Source organism: Coffea eugenioides, chromosome 3, assembly GCF_003713205.1.
Source record: "Coffea eugenioides isolate CCC68of chromosome 3, Ceug_1.0, whole genome shotgun sequence".
NCBI lineage: Eukaryota > Viridiplantae > Streptophyta > Magnoliopsida > Gentianales > Rubiaceae > Coffea > Coffea eugenioides.
The window spans coordinates 16,040,462-16,062,180 of record NC_040037.1 but is presented as its reverse complement, the minus strand read 5'-3'; the positions used below and the strand labels follow the sequence as shown (position 1 = coordinate 16,062,180).

The window sequence follows — 21,719 nt, the reverse complement described above, 5'->3', positions numbered from 1 at the left end:
GTTCACCAAGGCTGCTTGCCCCTATTTTATTAATAATAATAATTATTAAATAAATACAAGGAGGGGAAGTGATGCAAATCTTTTCCTACTTCTTAAATTTTTCATTTCTATTTTTAAATTTGTTATTTTGTAATTTAAAATTCTTAATAGTTAGCTAATGAATTAAGTAAACAGCAAATTTAAGTCGATGAAATTTAGGAAAATCATAGCACCCCAACTCTAGGAGTTAAGTTTAGGGGAAATTACGATATGAATCACATTCATTATAGGTCCAAAGGGTCAAAATCTTTGAAACATATCTTGCCAATCGTGATATAAACGAATTAGTTTATCTTGGTTTTTGGATTTTCTATTATAGTACCACAACATGTCGCCCAATTTTCTAAGAAATTACCTACCATCCTAACTCAAAAAATATGCACGATTTACCAACCAACAATTATTCGATACAAAATAAGAAACCACATACCATCGCAACACATATTGTACAGAAAATGTACCGCAGCATCAAAACCATCTACCTTACAAACTGTGTCCTTGTACTTATTATACCTATTGTACATACAAGAAAATGCTAGAAAAAGTCATACTAGGGACAACTTTTTTTTCGTAAATAAGAGATTTTGAACACAGGATCTCCTACTTTACTATTCAATCTAACCTTCCCTCCACCATGGAAATGACAACTTGAGTATGTAAAAACGAATGATTAAACTGTGGTTCGAGTTGGAATGGCTTTGAGGGGTACAGCCTTCTGCATTGTAACTCCAAGCTTTTCACTCATGTCCACATCTTCTGGTTTGATCCCTCCTTCAATCTTCCAATCAAAGTTATGAATGAGCGAAGCCACCGTCGAATGAATAAACCGATCAGCCAGCGGCATTCCAAGACACATTCTCCTGCCTGTACCGAATGGAAGGAGCTCAAAATGCTGGCCTTTCACATCAATTTCACTATCCAGGAACCTTTCTGGCACAAAGGAATCAGGACTCGACCACAAGCTAGAGTCTCTACCAATAGCCCATAAATTAACAAGAACTAGAGCATTTTTGGGCACAATGTACTGGCCAATCACAATATCGGCCTCGTAATAGCGACTTATTGTGGTGGCAGGAGGGTAAAGGCGAAAGACCTCTTTAATAATTGCCTGCAAGTAAGGGAGTGCAAAAATCTGTGATTCTTGAACCAGCTTTCCTCTTCCTATGATTTCTCTAATCTCAGATCTAGCCCTTTCTATTTTTTCAGAGTTTCGCAATAACTCTGCAATTGCCCATTCCACCGTTGATGATGTTGTATCAAATGCTGCAAGGAAAAAATCCTGAAACAGAATATATATAGTCAAATACCTTCCCGAGGTTTGTCTTTTAGCTTCCAATTTTCCTTTCGGATTGCAAATTTCATTTGCAGCTTAGTTCACTTGTATAATTCCTAAATTTTCGTGACGTATTCCATATTTTAATGGACACTAACATTCATCGACTCCAGATTATGGATTACTCAGCATCCACACGCATTAAGCCCGTGTTTTGCATTTGAATGAGAACTTTATGCCCAAAAGACCTTAATTTAGTGATTAAAATTGAGACCTCAAAAATTAAAGGTCATGTGTTCGAATCTCCCCTTCTCGCTTCTTAAATTCCATTCCTCACCTATTTAAAAGAAAAATTAAAAAAGAAAAAGCAGAGAATCTCTTATTTGCTCCATTTGAGTGACAGGGTATTAATTAATGCAAGAAATAAACATCCTCATCCCATCTCCCTTAATCTTTTGACTTCCAACAAAAAATAATATATCCCGTGGATAATAATATCCTTTACCTGCAGAGTTTCGAGAAGAAATTGAGCCTACAAACAAATATCAGTCAGAATTGTTTATAACATCTGAATAAAAACAGAAAAAACTATAACTATTTATGGAATTATGGCTATTAGATTTGCCAACGATTATTAACCTTTTATAATTTTCATCAGTTAAAAAGTTTAGTAGATACTCACGAGAAGCAAATGTTTTATCTCCTCAATGCCCCATTCAGATTTTTGCTGCTGGGTGAGATCAAGGAGGACCTCCAACAAGTCATTTCTGCGCAAGTAAGCAAGAGATTTCTCTCTTTCTTGTAACCGTTGCCTGATAATTTCTTCAAATTTTTGAAGCAATTTTCCAAAGTAAAATTTGGTCTGCCGCCTAATACCCAGTGGATCAATTGCTCTGAGCACCGGAAAGAAGTCTGAAAGATTAGGTTTTGCTATGGTATCCACCACACCCGATATGATTTCTTTCAGTTCTTGAGATGAATTGGACTCGTAATTACCAAAATCAACAGAGAATAAAGTGTTGGACAGAATATTGAGGATTGTAGTGAAGGCAGCTTCACCTATGTCGACAGCTTCCCCGTTAATGCAACAGCCATCGACATAATTACAAAGCTGTTGTAGCTTTTCTTGACGGTGCCCTTGACTAGCATTGAGTCGTTCTGAGGAGAATTTGTTCTTTGCACAATTTACGAAGATTAAGCCATTGGCCATTTACAGGTAACCAGATAATAGAGAACTTGTGGTAGTCGAATGCTCGGGCTGAATCAAGTACTAGTTTAGAGGTGTAGAGATGATCATGTTTTTGAAGTAATTCTTTGGCTACTTTGGGTGAGGATACAATGATCATTCTTCTGTTCAGTACCTTAATTGACATCAAAGGTCCGTATGTTTTGGAGAGTTTTGCCAGTGTTGAATGGAAGATTCCACTGAGCTGGAACATATTTCCAACTATGGGATATTGGTGTGGACCGGGGGGAAGTTTACTGGACTTTTGGCCGAGATAGTGGCGGAAGATCCGATACAAAATGAAAAATAATATTACTACTAGTAGTAGTAAAAGAAAAGGCGGTGCCTTGTCCATGTTTATCTCTCTCTTCCCTCTCTTCTTCTTTAGCTACAAGTTCTAAGCCTGTTCAGATCATTCGAGGTGAGAATGGCAGGATACTGATTCATTAAATATAGGGTTGATTGCGGGTTAATTGCAGTTTGCACCCCTCAACAATTCGGCTAGCAGACTTTGCACTCTGAACTTTCAATTTCAGCAATCTATTACCTTCAACTTTTAATTTTTAGCACAATTAACAAATCAAGCTAAACCTAATCAAGAATAGAATTATGTACTGGTTTACCCTCAATTTCCTACCAAATATCCAAAAATACCCATTTTGTTTTCATGTTAACAAAGTCAAATAAGTCTCTAGAAATACCTTCACATACACAACCAAAATGAAGAAAAAAAGGGCTAAATATAATAAACCCCCCTGAACTTTACCCTTAGTTGGGCTTTGCCCCTAAATTCATTAAATAAGCACTTTACCTCCCTATTTGATATTTTAAGACAAATGTTCCCTGCCTATTTTATTTTATTTTTTTTGTTTATTCATTCCCTTACTTTTCATTTTCCAGTACTCTCCTTCATTTTTTTCATTTTTCTTCTTTTTCTATTTTCACTTCATTTATGTCACTATTTTGTTTCACTGTCCTATTACTATTTCTAATTTGTATGCTTATTATAATATTGTAATTATCTTTTACTTATGATTTCACTCTTATTTTATTTATTTACACTATTCGAAAATTCTAAACAAACTATATAGCATAAAAACTAATATATACCTATCACAATCAAAAAGTGTATATTACTAGCAATTTGAATATTTAAAAAATATTATCAAACTAGAACTTTAAATTACTAAATATTAAAAGTATAGCCCAAAAAAATAAAGCAACTAACCATTTTATTTACTTTTCATATATAGTTTATTAACCACTATGTTATTAGGATTTGAATTTGTTACTGTTTTTATTAGATATTAACTTATTCTAAACTCTAGATGTATTGATTCAAATAATTTATGAAATAGTCTATGCACATAAATAATATACTTTGTTATAACATAGATTTTATGATAGTTATTACTTTCAATAACAAAAAGTAAAAAAGATATAAATAAATAAAGAAATCTTGAAGAAAATTAAAAATAATATATAGATACTAATTGTAAAGGGAAGAAAATATTTGATCACATGAGAAAAGGGAAGAAAATTAAAATTTATTAAGAAAAATGACAAGTAGAAAAAAGGCAAAAAGAAATAAAATAATGACTAATATGGAAGGGTACTTTTATCCTGAAACATAAAACAGAAAGGGTAAAGTGCCTATTTATTGAGTTGACAGGGATAAAGTGCATCTGAGGGTAAAATTAGAGTTTAATGCTTTTAACCTATAAAAAAAAGAAATTGAAGCATAACCCATATCAAATTTCACCACCATTAGCATATGAACTACCACCATGACCTCTTCCAACACCACCATAACATCTTCACCAATTCGCTACCACCACCATCTTATCTTGTCAAACAGATTAATATAAAAAGAATACTAGACAAGAAAAAAGAGAGAGACTGTATTATTAGACCAAATAACTTAACACGTAAAAAATCATCACACAAGAGAACAAAAAGATAGATAAAAGATTTCATATCCAAATCTTATCACCTAATATAGCCACACCACCACCACTACCACTAACAAGTGTCTATTTTACTTAATAGTTTGTACATATTTTAGTTCATTTGTACTTAATTTTGAACTCCTAAAACAATGTGAGTGACCATTTTGACAATATTTGATGTTCTTGAGTAACTTTGAGAACACTTGTGAATTCATTCCTTTTACTTGTTAATGTTTATTCTATTTTGGTAGGAATGAATGAGTAAAGACAAGCTAGAGCTGTTTATGAAAAGTCATTGCCCAATTAGATGAGAGTATCCATGGCCAAATAGTGAATTTCGAACCAGATACCAAATTGGATACTCGCTAGAAGATTTTGTGAGAGAAAGAGTGTTGTGCAGTATACAACATTGGATAGAGGGAGTGAAGTCAGATAATCACGTCAGATACTCGTAAGAGAGTTCTCAGAAGAAGAGTGTTAAGCAATATATGGCATCGGATAGTGAAATTCACTTCGAATACCGTGTCGAATACTTGAGCGGAAAAATTTTGCAAGTTGATCAACTTGCACAATTTGTAGTCAACTTTTCAACTCTCTTTTCTATGACAGCTATGATGTCTTGGCAGCTGCTTTTTGGGTCCAAGACATCAGCTCTTGTCACCTTTTTGTCAATTTTATGTCATTCACTTTTAACTTTTTGATTCTTCAAGACCAAAGAGGCTTTTTGTGGAAGATTGAAAAGATTATAAATAAAGGGACTTTTAGTAGTTTTAGGGGAGGCTTTTAGTTCTAGTTAGTTTAGAGAGAGAGAGCTTTAGAGAAAAGAAGGAAGACCAAGCGGGTTATGTCTTACCCTTTGAGGTAAGACACAAACCATCAATAAATGTACCTCTCTCTGTCTTTTCTTGTTTTAGTGTAGAATATTCTAATTTGTGTTCATCCACTTTTGTATTGGCTCATTAAGGAGGCCGAGAGAGATGAAGATGGAGAGATTCAAGAAACTCTAGTGATAAGAGTTTGCCTTCTCTCAACCTCTTTATCTTTGTATTGGATTTCAAGCTATGTTAATGAGAGTTTTGAATATTATGCTTGTGATGTTGTTTTAAAGTTATGCCTTGGGTATTTGGTTGAACTATTATGATTGCTATGTGTCGATTTCTTGGTTATTTTAGAATATTATCTTGATTGAGTTATTTAACACTTTAGCACTCATAATCATGATTAACTGGCTATTAATTGTGATCATCTCAAGGTGTTAGATTTGCAATGAAAATTAGAATTTGACACTAGTTCATAGAAGTGCTAAACATAGGGAGTATACTCACAAAAATAGATGTGCACTTTTACGACTTATTTTTTAGTAATTTCGTAGAAGTAAATGAGCCTATAGTTAATTTCATAACCACGAAAGTAGGTATAGTTTAACTATAGCTACAGTTGGTATACCGGCAAAAGTAGATATTTCATATATAAGGAAATTATGTCATAACTTAACCGAGATTTAGTGCTGATTTAGTCGAGAAGTTGTATTAGCATGAGTAGATAGAGATTCCATTACCTGAGGAGTTTTCATTTGTATATTTCTGCCCATTAGTAGTCTAGCTTTGTTTTCTAATTTTGTTGATAGTTTAAATAATAGATAAATTTTAGTAGTATCGATAGTTGTCCGTCTTTCTTATGAGTTTAACCCTAATTACCCTATACTCGCATTTCGACCTGTATACTTGTGGAGAATCGCAGGTGGGGTAGTTTAGGAAATTATAAATTAAAAACTTGATTGTGGACTAAACTTCATTGTTGTATGCATACCCCATGCACGTCAACCGCCACCATCACCGCTTAACTTTACCACCATCAAAACCTTTTAAAACTCATCCTAAAAATCATCACACTAAAAAACAAAAAAAAATCAACATCTTATCATAACATGCACACCTCCACCACACCATCACTAAAACCACTTAAACTCTTGAGTCCACCAGTATGGCAATCTTTCCCTCTAGAAAAAGTAAACACATCTTTTTTTAAAACTTTTTCTATTAACACTATTTTTTCAATTCCAATCCTTCAATAGCAGATCTTGATTCTAACTCCTCCAAGATCCACTTTTTTGCTCAAAAAAATTAAATTCATGCCACCCTTGATATACTCCTCCTCGCTAGGATGGGAGGCATAAGGCCCTTCCTTGGGACAAGAAGCTAGAAGCGTAAAGGGGATAGAGGAGGGAGAGATGGCAGTGTTGCTGCTTCTTTTCTAGGATTGGAAGCAGCTGAGTAGGGGATAGAAAGTGGGGAGATGGGTTTCACTGCCACTGTTTTTTGAGATAATTCTACAGGACACAAAGTAGGGAGTTAGGTTTCGCTACCGCTATCTTTTGAGATATTACTACAATGGGGTTTTGTGGGACTCTAGTGGTTGAATTTGCAAGGCATAATTTTTTTGAAATTTGAAACCCTTTACTTATTAGCTAATTATTTGTGCCAAATTTGTGTATCTGTTATATGGATAAAAAGGGTATGCTTGGAACAAAAATGATAATGGTTCTTTTAATTGCCAAAATTTAGTGGATTGTAGTAGATTGCCAAAAATTAAAAAGGTGAAAGTAGTTGATTGCTAAAATTAAAAGTTTACATGTAAAGTGAAATTATTGAATAGTTCAAGGGTGCAAATTGCAATTAGCACCTATATAGATTCATGTTATTATGCTCTATTGAAATTTCACTATTAATGACCTGCAAAAACTTACATAGACCCAGTCCACCACTAGGAAATAGATCCTGTAGAAGTAAATAAACCATGTCACCCTTTTTACTTTACAATCTTCAGACTTTTCAGCAAAGAAGTAACATGGTGAGATTTTAGTCAACATGGTCCGCAACCTTGTTGCTGGATTGGACCTATCCAAATATTTGCCTCATTAACCAACTCCATCACCTTCTCCCATTCTATCTACTCATATTAGTAAGGGTAATTTTGTTAATGCATATGCATTCATGGTGATTAGTGGTCTCATCCCACTGACAAGGGAGGTAAGTGATACTTTTAAAATTTCAGGAATACTGAGTGATATTAGCCAAAATCTAAGGAGAGGCTTCTGAAATTATCCAAAAAAAAAAAACCTAAATCACTACCAACTCCCTCTTCCTTAAAAAAAAGTGCCCACCATCAAAGTCTACAAAGTAAAATTTTCAGCGATGGTTTTCTGCAAAGATCTGATAGTTCACAAAAATAGAAAGAGAGGGGCTAATCAAACGGTGAAACATATTTTGAGTGAAAAAAATCCCTAATTTTGGGGTAAAAGGCAGCACCTAATCTATGAGAAATGATGTGGTTTTCATCCTTGCAAGTGCAATCAGTACGTAAGAAAAGAGTTTCTATAGCTGAAATTAGAAGGAATTTTTCTTCGATTGTCAGACAAACTGGCAAAGAAGAGGAGGTTTTTGTTCCTTTTTTTTTAACGGGAGAGAAAAAGAGGTAGACAGAGGAATCAACCATCTATTTAGAATTTTTCTGCCATTAGAAAACAAAAATCACATTAATTATCATCTTAAAGATCCCACATTTAATTATCCTCACTAACTGGCCCTAAGTTAACCACACATCCAGTGGCAGAGAATTTGACAAACAAACCTCCATTAGCACTAACACAATTGGCCCACAAACAGTGGCAGAAATGGACTACCAGTTTGTTTCAGGCAAGAGCAGCAAAAAGAAAAGGGATATTTTAATTGATCATTACAGAAATATACCTCAACAATTGTGAACTATTTGGACTGGTTATTAAGCCTTAATGAAGGGCCGAATAGGTATTTTGCAGTCCAAAATCCAAGAATACACCTGATTTGGGCCAAGAGTCAAATTGTAAAGGTCCGAATTAGCAATTTCTATGAGCTTTCCCCCTACTTCGTTGCCGGAATGTTGCATCAATTGGTCGATAATTAGTCCCACTGGACTTCATTGACACTATTTCCTCCATCGACAACTATAACCTGTCCAGTTAAATCATCAACAATCATACAAATATCTTCTCTAGTCACGTCAGTTGATGATCAAATCATTAAACTCTACAAAACATAAAGTTTTCACTAGTTTAATCCATAGAAATGTATTTTTTCACACTTAAACCATAAAATATATAATGCACTAGAAATCTAGTTCATTAATTACAAAAATAAATAAAACACATTAAAACTAATTAATAAAACACATTTAAATACCTCAAAATGCACACTTATCACCAAACTCTTGGCAAGGTGATTCATTGCACCTTTGGTTGCTGAATAAACATTAAACAGACAAACCTTTCATTTTAACCAAACCTACAGCACAAGAAATGAACACAATGTTTCCAATCCCGGATGCTTTCAGGAGAGGATAAGCAAGTTGGGAAAAATGGTAACAAGATTCAAAATTTGTGGATGCAGAGGCCCCGTCCTGGACCTAGACACGTGGCAGCCCAGGTATGGCCGAGCTGGGCCTCGGCCCCAGGCCCCTGGCAGCCGTCCCGGGCCGCGCTGCTGCTAGGGCTCCGGAAGGGACAGGGGACCATCCCGCAGAGGTCGGAGGAAATCCCCCTCAGCGCGGGATAAGAGCTATACCGGGCAAGTCCCGAAACGTACGGAGGTCGGACTCCCAAGAAGGTATAAATGGTAATGCACACCACTTACACAAGGTACGCTCACTATTCGCCAATTACTTCCGACTGTTTTACTTCCCGTGAACCTCATCCACTGAAGAACTAACTTGACAGTCGGAGTGCCCTCGGGGACTACCTCGGGGCCCCACTGTTAGATCACCCTTTTGTTTGTTTTGCAGGCTTAGAACCAGCTCTTCCATCAGTGCGCCGAGCTCATCAGTTGTCAGCTCGGTCCGGGGAAGCTCAGCGCTTCTTCAGTTGGCACCGTCTGTGGAAACCGAGAGGTAAGTGCAGTTGCGTTGATGGCAAGAACCCGTTCCAAGCGGACCGTGGATAGCACCGGCCCTGGAGCCGGCGAGGGGTCCCGGCGGATGGAGACCGGGGCGGATCCGGGCGCCGGGGGCTCAGCCCTGTCAGGGGAACGGAGACAGCAGATTTTCCAGTTCGTGACGGAGAACCTCCCTATGCTGGAAGACATCATCCGGCAGGCAAAGGAGGGGGCGAAGCCGGTGGCGCACAGACCTCCAAGGAGAAGGGGAAAGAGAAAGAACCACTTCCCGACCCCTCGGAGGATGAGTCACGCGACCAGCCCCCCAGAAGGAAACGACCACGGACTCCCCCTCGCCCCCGAGTCTCGGTGGTCGGGGACAGCGAGAGATACTCCCGTGACCGGTCCGCGGGGAGCCGTCCAAGAGGCCCTTCCCCACGGAAACTCATGCGAAATGAGCTCAAGCGTTCCCCTGCTAGGTCTGTCAAGAGCCGGCCGCGCGACCTCCCCCCGTGGAAACCTGTCTGAGACGAACTCGAGCAGATCTTGCGGCCGCAGTTGTACGAGGACAACTATACCATCTCGCCCTTTCCCCGGGAGATAGAGGATTACCCATTACCCCGGAGGTTCAAGATCCCAAGCATTGAGATGTACGATGCCTCAACCGACCCGGAAGACCACCTCTCGGTCTTCCTGACACACATGCGTCTGCAAACAGCCGCGGATGAGATCCGCTACAAGACCTTCCCTATGTTCTTAAAGGGGAAGGCTCGGCTCTGGTTCCAAGGTCTGGCATCAGGGTCTATCCGGAGTTTCCCTGAACTGGCCAGACAGTTCGTAGCCCAGTTCGTTTCCTCGAAAACTTACTCGAAGAATGCGACTCACTTAATGGCTATCAGGCAGAGGCCTGACGAGTCCCTAAGGAATTTCATGACCCGTTTCAACGTGGAAAGTTTACAGGTCAAGGACAAAGACGAAAAGGTGGTCATGGGTGCCTTCATGAATGGGCTCAGGGTGGAGGAGCTCTTCTACAAGTTGGCCGAGAAGCCTCCTGGAAATCTGGAGAAGCTCCTGACCAGGGCGCACGCGGCCGCTAATGCGAAGGATGCAGGCCGTCTGAAAAGAGAGTCAGATCGGAGAGGACGGGGAAACCCCCCTAGAGCAAGGATGGCCCGGCCAAGAAAAACGTCTTTGACCGGCTCTCGAGGGAGAAAGCCCCTGCACCGCCACCACTTCCGGAGAAGGGCTACACCGCCCAGATCCTGGCTGTTATGGAGGCGGAAGGCCTGGGAGGTCGGCCGCCCAAGATGGGGACACCTCGGAACAAGAGGAACCAGGATCGGTACTGCGCCTTCCACCGCGACGTCGGACACGACACGGAGGGGTGCTGGGCCCTGCGGAAGGAGATCGAAAATTTGATCCAGCGAGGGTTCCTGGGGCGATTCGTGCGGCAAGGTTGCCTCGGCCAGGAGCCCGGGCACACCTACCACAGAGATCGGGGCGAAGGCCGGGGTCGCGACCGTCCTGAGCGGCATGACGTGCGTCGGGGCCGCTCCCCCGACCAGGACACCCAGAACCTGACTGGAGTGATAAACACCATCGCTTGGGGCCCCACCGGGGGAGACAGTCACACAGCTCGGAAGAACATGTGACCTCCCCCCGAGGGGGATGACTCCCTGAAACGGCTGCGCATGGACGAAGAGATCACCTTCGGACCAAGGGATGCAGTTCCCCTAGCGTTCGGGAACCATGAGGCCATCGTGGTAGACATTGTCACCAACAACTACCGGGTGAAGAAGGTATATGTCGACCAAGGAAGTGCGGTTGACATCATGTTCTATCGGGTGTTCAAGGAGTTCGGCTTGGAGGACGGGCAGCTGACCCCAATTCGAATGCCACTGATGGGCTTTACCGAACCCCTATCAACCCGGAGGGAATGATCACCCTGATGGTCACGGTAGGGCAGGCCCCCAAATGCCGGACCATCCCTGTCAATTTCGTCGTGGTCAAGCAACAATTCCCGTACAACGTGTTCCTGGGTCGGCCTGCCTTGAACGCTCTCCTAGCTATCCCCTCGACGCTCCACCTCAGTGTCAAATTCCCCACTCCGGGAGGAATAGCCGAGATGCGCGATGACCCCGAGGTGGCCAGAACTTGCTACTTGGCCATGCTTCAGGGACTGGAGAAGGTGGTCGCCCAGACGACCTGTCTGGAGCCCTACATCCCGGGGGACGAAACCCGGCAGCCGGGCACCCAGGACGAAATCGAGGAGTTCCCCTTGAGGGAAGAGCGGCCCGACCAGGTGATTCGCATAGGCCCGGTAGCAGTAGGGCTCCGCCCGGGGAATCATGTGGAGATTGGGGAGAAGAGACGGAGGTGGCCCGTTGCTCAACATAGGCGTCGAGGTCGACCGCCTTCTCTAGGTCCCGGGCTGAAGGAGAGTGGGCAGAGGGAGAGCTCATGATAGCAATGGGCTCAAGTAAGTCAGGAATGGGGAAGTAAGGATTAGAAGAAGAAGAAGAGGGGGGAGAAGGAGAAGGTGAGGAGGAAGACGAAGAAATGACAATCTGGAGGGCTCTGCGCCGGGATGGGATCTGAGATGCGGTGGAAGTGACGCCGGAATGATCCGACATAAAAAGCAGAGAGTGCCTAAGGAGGAGGAAAAAGTGAAGGGGGAAGGGAAAAGACTTATTGATGACTGAAGTAGGGAAAGGATGAAGAAGTCGCCGGAATCCGGGCACAAAGAGCCGGAAGCCTTGTTACCGGAAAATGGAAATGGACGAAGAAAGGAGAAAATGACAAATAGAGTCTGGTGAAGTCGATGGCTCCCATTTATAGGGGGTGCAATGGGGGAGAAAACGGTTGCTTGAATTTGAATCGTCCCATGTGAACGCATTTAATGAGGGTACGGAGACCGAAGGGACGCGACAACTGAAAGGACGTGGGCGCGGCTTCCCTATGACAGCACTGTACCGGAGGTGACCTTGGCAGAGCAGTGCGCGGCGCTGGCCTCCCACATGGCAAATATAGATTAGGTCTGCCTGACAGCCCTACCTAATCTAGGGGGCTAGTGCAGAGGCCCCGTCCTGGGTCTAGACACGTGGCAGCCCAGGTATGGCCGAGCTGGGCCTCGGCCCCAGGCCCCTGGCAGCCGTCCCGGGCCGCGCTGCTGCTAGGGCTCCGGAAGGGACAGGGGACCATCCCGCAGAGGTCGGAGGAAATCCCCCTCAGCGCGGGATAAGGGCTATACCGGGCAAGTCCCGAAACGTACGGAGATCGGACTCCCAAGAAGGTATAAATGGTAATGCACACCACTTACACAAGGTACGCTCACTATTCGCCAATTACTTCCGACTGTTTTACTTCCTGTGAACCTCATCCACCGGAGAACTAACTTGACCGTCGGAGTGCCCTCGGGGACAACCTCGGGGCTCCCCTGTTAGATCACCCTTTTGTTTGTTTTGCAGGTTTGGAACCAGCTCTTCCATCAGTGCGCCGAGCTCATCAGTTGTCAGCTCGGTCCGGGGAAACTCAGCGCTTCTTCAGTAGACATCATGAAATCATAATCTTCGGCGGTAAGCTCTTCGGGTGGCTTAATTATGCATTTCCCAACATTATTTACAAGGATATTGAGCTTACCATTGTAGATGGAAGAGATCTTTTCGATGAGCTGTGCTCTTTGCTCTCTTGAAGATGCATCACAAACTGAACAGTGACTTTGAATCCCCCGGAGGTCCATTCTTGCAAGCTTTCGTTGAGCTCTGTTTCATTTCTTGAAAAAGTGTGGACTGTGGCTCCAAATTGAGCTAGCTCCACCACAATTGCTCGGCCAATTCTGCGAGTTCCACCGGTAACTAGAGCAGTTGCTCCCGACAGAGACCGGTTTGAACTGTTTTCTCCCAACTCTGACATGCATTTTTTTTGGGGGGGGTAACAAAAGTGATGATATTCAAGGTTGGAAAGGAACAAACGAATAAAATTTTATGGAGGTCAATCTTAGTACAACAAACCGCCTAAGTGTTTCGGACTCTCACAAGCGCTTTTTTGTATTTATTTATTTATTGGACAAATTACACTTTACCACCCTACAGTGGCGGAGTTAGGAATTGCAATTAGGGGGGGCGAGTCTCTGTTATTTGGACCAAGTCCAAATAACTTTCAAATATTATTGTTTGGGTCCTTGAGAGGGGGCAAAGTGAAATTTTTATCAATATTTTGGGGGGGCAAAACAATATAATAAAAAATTTTTTTACTTAGAAATTTTTTTTATAACAATTGGAGGGGGGGCAAAGTGAAATTTTTTATCAATATTTGGGGGGCAAAACAATATAATAAAAATTTTTTTACTTAGAAATTTTTTTTTTAACAATTGGAGGGGGGCGGTTGCCCCCCCTTCCCTCCGCCCCTGCCGCCCTATGATTTAGTATTTTTGTACATAATTTTCCTACTATATCAAAAATTATACATAACTCTCTCATGGTTTAAATTAAAGTGTCAAAGTGGCGTAAATGATCATTCGTAACAAAACCTTTGAAAATGTTAAAATTACTCTTGTTTAAAAACTAAAATGGTTAAAGTAACTAAAATATATAAACATAATATACATGGCACACTAAACCCGTATGATTTTATATTTTTTCATATAACCCCTTTGTAGTTTAATGTTTTATCATATAACCCCCTTGTGATTTTCAAAACATACACATAACCCCCCTATGGTTAATAAATTATTTTTAACTTTACATAAGCGGATTTTTGACATTTTAGATGACTCCATTATAGATTGCAAATTTCGTTATTTTGACACTTTAATTTAAATCATGAAAGGGTTATGTATAGATTTTGAAATCCTAGGAAGGTTATGTACAAAAAAATGCTAAATCACAGGGGGTAAAATATAATTTGCCCTTATTCATTTTGGAGGCCAAGGCCTTGGGTTTGTCGGGGGAGGAGTTTGGAGGAGAATCAATTTATTGAGGAAACTCTAAGATTCACTGACATATAGTTGATTGAAGACAGAATTAAAGTTCGTAACTTTGGCATGAAGTTCTCTTTTACATGTTTCTATTTTGTGATGTATAATGGAGGCCTAAAGTGTTAAAAGCAATGAAGTAAAGAGCTCTACAGTAGTCTATGTTACTCAGACTCGACTATGAGAATCCGATACAAGGATATGACTAAGTGTCTAGTTCATAAATCATATAAAATTTGGACAAATTACACTTTACTTCATTGTGGTTTAGCGTTTTTTTATACATAATCTCCGTATGATTTCAAAAACTATATATAACCGCCTTATGGTTTGGATTAAAGTGTTAAAATGATAGAATTTATAATCCATAACGGAATTAATTAAAATGTCAAAAATACCCCTATATAAAATTGAAAATTATTTATTAACTACAGGGGTTATGTACATATGTTGATAACCATAAGGAGGTTCTATAGTAAAGCATTAAATCATAAGAAGGTTATATGGTAATATATAAAATCATATGGAGTTCAAGTGTCATGCATATTATGTTTATATATTTTGGTCACTTCAACTAGTTTAATTTTTAAACAAAGGTAATTTCAACATTTTCATAAGTTCCTTTATGGATGATCATTTCCGTCACTTTGACACTTTAAGTTAAACTATGAGGGGGTTATACATAACTTTTAAAATTATAAGACGATTATGTACAAATTAACTATACCATAAGGGGGTAAAGTGTAATTAGCCCCGTAGAATTAGCATAGGAAGACAATTCTAAAGGGTTAGATACTAGTATGTAGGTACAAGAAAGATTCTAGCAAGTACACTTGTTGTTTATTTATTAACCAACACGGGTTAACCAACACGGGGTCTGGATGGATTGAGCTTCTTTTTTTTCAAAAAAAAATTTTTTCCAATAAAATGTTATAATATTACACTCTCAAAATCACCTAATCCATACAAATATCAAATACAACTAATCAAAAAAATAAATAAATAAAAACCTATCACTTCTATCTTCTTCCACCCATCACTACCCACTACCCCTCCCTCCTCCACAGCCGCCTCTCCCCCTCCTCTCTCCTCTCTCCTCTCTCTCTCTATTTACGTATTTAAGGGATATTTAAAACTGTAGATAGGTCACAGTTCTCCATCTCATGTGCACTAAACCATTAATTTGTTTTGGAATCTATTGCTGCTTTATTAGTATACTGAGTTGTTGGAAGAAGTGTCGCTTAGGTTTATTTGGTTGCTGTCTATGAATGTTTGTTATGTCGTCCATTAAGCAATGATGGTTTTATAAATGGACCGTGCAAGCCTACCTACTTAGTTTTTTATAAGTAGACATTGGGTATTGTGAGTTCATTGTCTTAATCTAATCAACTCAGCTCTTGGTCCCCTTAAGAGACATAAGACGATTCACTAAAGTGATCAATGCTGTTAGTCCGTCTAATCCACCAAATTTGATTTTTACATTCTTTTGTCTAGGCGATGGGCCAAACTACTTAACCATTAAACTAAATTCTGGGGGTCGTTGAAGTCAATTAACCAGGAGTTACATTGGAGGGGAGGTGATTCATTTTTTATTTCATAAGTCCTTTGGTTTATGTTCTCTAAAGAAAGTTTTCCATAAATATCCGAAAACTTGTAATTTAAAACAGGCATTTAAAAGCAGAAGCATAGAGTATATCAAGTTTTATGCATCCAATGCAGTTATTATTCAAGTTTAAGAAATAAAGACTTGCTAATATCTTGTTTTAGAAATGATTTAGTTATGTTGGATTATCCAAGACAAAGGCCTCCCTTTCCTTCTTATATTGTTTTTTCTGGAATTTTTAACGAATGGAAGCTTTTTTCCCTTTTAACAACGTGTACCAAAAAAGTTTGAAGATTTTATCATTTCACATGAATTTTATTTATTTTAAGCAACTAGTAAATGTTGATTGACGTGGAAAGAAAGATATTACACAACGAAACGTAGAACCTATGCAATTTTATTCTACCTTAAAAAGGGAAATTTCAAGACAAAATTAAGTTGTAATAACCCGGACCAAGTAACTTTTTTAGTAAAAAGTAATGGGTTCAAAATATTTAAACCAAATTATTGATAACATGTTCTATCTGCCAATCAATACTCCAGAATTTTTCACTCTTTACCACTAGAATTCTCAAATCTATCACTATCTTATCTCTTTATCTGTATATTTTAGATATCTCAGCGTTTTTTACATTTGAGACACTTTTACAAGTATTTAAAATTTCATTTAAGGATAATATACTAAAAAGCCCTTTGTGGTTAAGCTAATCTACAGGAAAGTCCCTTATGGCTTCAAATCATATATTTCGACTCTTCATGGTTTGAACTAATTTGAAACGGTAACGGAAATCAACAAAACTAATGGATGCGGATGAAATGACACAATTACCCTAATATATATAAACAATAAAAGATCTTTTAACAACCATCCTATTAAGCAAACTTATAGAAAATTCCCTACGGTTAAGCTAACTTATGAAAAAGCCCCCTATGGTTACATGTTACTTTTATTTATTTATTTATTTTGTGCATAAGAATAAGGTAAGTTTTATTTGGAAGTTTTTATTTATTTATTTTATGTATAGAAATAAGGTGAGTTTTATTTGGGAATTTGTATTTATTTATTTTATGTATCGAAATAAGGTGAGTTGTATTTGAGAGTTTTGGGTTGTTTTTGAAAATTTTATGAGTTTTAAGGGGTTTAATAGGTATATTAGCTAAAAATTTGAATCATAAAATTATTTACCATATTAAGCAACCTCAAACTTGTTAATTTAAATGATTTTTGTTGATTTTTCACATTAGTTCAAACCACGAGATACTGGATTATATGATTTAAAATCATAAGGGACTTTTTTTGTAAGTTTCCTTAATCACATGGGACTCTTTTCTATTATAACTCTAAGGATATAATAGATATATCAACTAGAAATTTGTTTGTTTCTAGTACAAATACTTGCAAAAGAAACGCGTGTATTTTCAACTCGTTAATTCAAACGATTTCTGTTGCTTTTTAAAATTAGTTCAAACCATGAAGTGCTGGGGTGGATGTTTTCAAACTATAGAGGTTTTTTTTTTAATATTCATTTAACCTCAAGATACTTTTCTATATTTTACTCTTTCAATTAACGGTCAAAGACATTTTTTATAAATTTATAATTTTCAAAATTACAACGTCTATAGGGGTGGCAATTCCTGACACGACCCGAAAACACGACACGAACCTAACACGAAATTAATGGGTTTGGGTTGAGGTTTTGGGAGTTCGGGTCAGAATCGGGTCGAACCCGATGAACCCGAAAAGAAAACAGGTCAATTTCGGGTCAACCTGTGGTGACCTGATATGACCCGATGTGACCCGTTTACGAATTAAAACTAATTTAATAAACATAAAAATTATTTTATCTAACTAAACTAAATCATTCTTTTTTTCCAAAGGCATTAATTACTTAATCCTAAATGAATTTATTTAACTTGTGTGAAGTTAAAATTATTATATTTGGACAAATAATATATGATGTTATTTTTTACTTTTATGTTGTTTTAATTTAAATTATATTTGGTTTGGGATAAAACACTTTTATGGTGTTTAATTTATTTTAGATTTGGTTTGAAATTATTTATTTAAATTTTTATTACTTGATGATGTAATTAATTTTGTGAAAAATTTGATTTTATTAGAAATTACAGTGATAAATTAATAAATTAAAATTAAGTTTCGGGTCGACCCGCCAACCCGCCAACCCGAAATTTTCGGGTTCGTGCCAGGTACCCTGACCCGTTTCGGGTTGGCGGGTCGAGTTCGGGTCAGCAGGTTCTTTGTTATACTTAAGCCTCAACCCGACCCGCCAACCCGAACCCGACCCGTTTGCCACCCCTATCTATAATGCTACTAGAATCCTTTTTATATGAGATATGACACTCGGCCTGCGTTATGGTCTATATTATATATTCAATTCTATAAAACGAAAACAAGACAGAGGATTTACCAATAACAAAACATATCCTCCAGAACCCACCGGCTCCAGTTAAATCCTGCCCATGAAGCAGTGAGAACCTTACATCATCCAACACAGCTTTCTGAAACAACGATGCCTAGAGGATAAACCAGCTTTCACTATCGTATTACATCATTACAATATTTTTAATTGTTACAAGAAGTTTGGTAACCAAAAAAAAAAAAAAATTGCTCTGAAATGTCTTCATCCAAAGAGTCATAATTAGTGTATGGTAGAACTGATTACACCATTACACTATTTTTAATTAGGGTCTGAGCTACCGCCAATGCAACTTGATTTAACTCGTTGATTGTCTTAAAAAAACAAAAAAGAACTCTGTGATTGAAAATTTTGGTTTTTTTTTGGTAAATTTTTATACACTGACAGTATATACACTATTGGATCTATATGCATATCACATATATAAAATTTGATATTTAAATTTAAATTTAGATAGTATAGTCCCCGTCAATGTATACACTAATAGTGTAGCAAAGATTAATCCTTTTTTTTTTTTGGCAAAATAGGTTTGAGTTATCTAGGCGCATCAATGCAAGTCGCAACCGATCTCAAATGCTAATTGGCCTCTACACTCGGTCTCAAAGGAGAATTTGTACTACATAGTGACATTAACAAGGAGATAAATATCAATTACTGTAAGAATACAACAAAAATTATAATATAACTATTTAAGTCTTGGCAAAAGAATGCAATAATTACACAAGTAGTATAAAATCATTCCATTTTTTTTTTGTTTTCCCCAACAATCTCTTACGAAAGGTTATGAGCAAGCTTTTTGCATCTACCCTCTTTGTGAGAGTATATTTTGATATTCCAAGTAACAAAATAGAGATTTTTGTTTGTTGGTGCTTAAATGTTGCTGGCACATGCTGATTTGGTAGTTAGGATGAAAAAACAGGAGTTATTATTTCATAATTAAACTTCCAATTTGCTTAATACAAACTTACCATTCAGGTTGTCATCGCAGCCTTGTTCATCAATTGTACAGAAGAATGTTATTTTCTTGTCTCATGCATAGAACAAGAATAACAAAATATAATTCTAAGTCCCAAATCCTATGTCGATTTAAATTTTTTTTTAAGATATTATGATCCCAGGATTTGGAGAAGCATAAGCAAGGAACTCCCCATCATTTTCCAGTACAGCCATCTCCTTTTGCTCCAATATCAACCATGCTTCAATCCCACCATCTGATCCATCAACAAGAACCACAAAATTCTTATACATGGATTCTACCTCAGTACCACCTACCAAACTAGTCCAAATTGGTTTTCCCCAGCCAAAATCGACTTCATTTAATCCTATTTTGCACCAGCTGCTGAATTGGTAAGTATTTAAATCTTTGTTACTGCACTTTTCTCCCCAGTCTTCCAAAAACTTAATCATCATATCAAACCCTCCAGAACTAAGTAATTTTGGCACAAATTCATCCTTATTTTTTTCCTTAGCCAATCTTAGTATTTTCACTAATCTTCCAAATTTTACCTCCAATTCATCAATCTTTTCATATTCTGCAACGATTGGAGAACCAATATTCCCAGCAGAATATTCTGGTAGAGGTGGCACCATTCTTCTTCGCAAATCTGCTGCATGAAATATTACTGATGGCTGTTGGAAACCCTTTACTACCTTTGCTGCAGCCATTGCATGCTTCCAGATGAAAGATGACACAACTTCAACACTTGTAGGATCCGGAACGCGCTTGCTGGAACCTTTCACTTTGAGATCAGATATTGCTGGTGCACTGAACACGAATCTTTTTCGTATACTTCTTCCATCTTTGAGTAAGGATCCCTTGACCACCACCGAGAAACCAAGCGGAACAGGTCTTTAGGAGGGAAAAGCACTAGCGATTCATACCGAGGATAAGGATGACCTGGTGATTGATCATCTTGAGAACCTCTAGAAATTGCAGCCCAACATTTCAGGAAAACACTGATAGTTGTCATATCAATGACCATGTGAGAGAAACACGTGAAAATCGCAACCCCACCACATGAAAATGTGTTGAATTGAACAAAAACTTGGAAAGGACCATCTTCATGGAACTTTGAAGAGGTGCCAAGCTTGTGAAACTGCTGAAATTTTGGTAGATTTAGTAGCTCGTTGATGTTGCAATGAACATGGGCTGTGACAAATAGAGCTCCTTTATCGTTGCATTCAATAGATGAATCATCCTTGTAGACGCTGACGGGTATTTTACATACGTGCAAGCTAAAAAATACCGAATTACACCCGTTCACTGCAAGTATACAGATCAACTAGTAGTTTAGGGTATATATCGGGTCGATCCCACAGGGAAGAATGCAATTACCGATGTTTTCAAACTCCTTTATTATTTAGACTACCACAAATATAAAATTTAAGAAAATAACACCAGAAAGCTCCTAGAGATATGGAATTCCTTACTACTCTTGCAAATGAGATTATCGGTTAAGTGAATGCTATTATCTTGATTAGTTATGGCGTAATTTCCTAATGTATGTGAAACCTACTTTCGTAGTGAATCAACTATACTTGTAATTAAGCCATACCTACTCTCGTGGTTATGAAATTAACTACAAGTTCATTTCTTCTATGAAATTACATGAAACAAGTCACTTAAGCCGCATAGGTGTACCTCTACTTTCGTGAGTGTACTCCCTAGGCTTATCACTTCTTTGAACTAGTGTTAAATTCCAATTTTCATTGCAAACTTAACACCTTAAGATTATCATAATTAATGGCCAGTTAATCATGATTAGATAACCAAAAGTGATAAATAGCTTGCTCAAAATAATATGACCAAATAACCAAATAAACATCATTAACAAAATATAGCAAGTTCAACCATAACTCTAGGCATAAACTTTAACTAAACATATTAAACACAAAATCCAGAACTTATATATTAGCTAAACTTGGAATCAAATACAAAAGATAAAGAGTTGGAAAGGAAAAATAACCCTTGTCACATGAGCTCTTTCCTTGCCTTCTTCATCTCCTTCTTCATCTTTGCCTAGCTAATAAACAAGAAGGATGAACTACTACTCTATACTAAACTAATCTAACAATAAGAGAATGGAAAAGCTACATTTTTGCAGACTCCAAGCTTCTCCCGTCTCCTCTGCATGTCCTGGTTGCTCCCTATATAAACTGCTCCAAAAGCTCCTTTTCCATTGGTCCAAACTTGCTGCATTTGATTTCCAAATCTGAAATTGTTAAGATAGTCAATAGCCATTGTTTTTGACTTGAAAATATGCCAACTTTCTTGCCCTTTTGTCTTCTAAAGCATGTGCACCGAATTCTCTTGCAG

General features: G+C 38.3%; 2 protein-coding genes across 2 annotated transcripts; both read right to left on the bottom strand.

Annotated features, from left to right (window-relative positions):
• Positions 1-709: 709 nt before the first annotated feature.
• On the bottom strand, positions 710-2,522 carry LOC113766174 (cytochrome P450 76AD1-like). The gene is made up of 3 exons (XM_027310390.1): positions 1,995-2,522; positions 1,818-1,844; positions 710-1,318 (listed from the first exon to the last, which is right to left on the bottom strand). Exons 1-3 carry the CDS (start codon positions 2,520-2,522, stop codon positions 710-712), a joined length of 1,164 nt encoding a protein of 387 aa, XP_027166191.1.
• A 16,979-nt stretch (positions 2,523-19,501) lies between these two features.
• Positions 19,502-20,385, bottom strand: LOC113766173 (BAHD acyltransferase At5g47980-like). The gene is made up of 2 exons (XM_027310389.1): positions 20,285-20,385; positions 19,502-20,168 (listed from the first exon to the last, which is right to left on the bottom strand). The coding sequence occupies exons 1-2, from the start codon at positions 20,383-20,385 to the stop codon at positions 19,502-19,504; spliced, it is 768 nt and encodes a 255-aa protein (XP_027166190.1).
• Between the last annotated feature and the right edge of the window lie 1,334 nt (positions 20,386-21,719).

What these genes read in the sequence shown, in the direction of transcription:
- LOC113766174 (XM_027310390.1), bottom strand. Translation starts at nt 2,522, where the DNA reads ATGGCCAATGGCTTAATCTTCGTAAATTGTGCAAAGAACAAATTCTCC. An exon ending in AGATAAAACATTTGCTTCTC is followed by an intron (nt 1,845 to 1,994) that starts GTGAGTATCTAC and finishes ATTTGTTTGTAG; the next exon opens with GCTCAATTTCTTCTCGAAAC. An exon ending in TTCTTCTCGAAACTCTGCAG is followed by an intron (nt 1,319 to 1,817) that starts GTAAAGGATATT and finishes ATTCTGTTTCAG; the next exon opens with GATTTTTTCCTTGCAGCATT.
- LOC113766173 (XM_027310389.1), bottom strand. Translation starts at nt 20,385, where the DNA reads ATGGTCATTGATATGACAACTATCAGTGTTTTCCTGAAATGTTGGGCT. An exon ending in CCAGGTCATCCTTATCCTCG is followed by an intron (nt 20,169 to 20,284) that starts GTATGAATCGCT and finishes ATTCGTGTTCAG; the next exon opens with TGCACCAGCAATATCTGATC.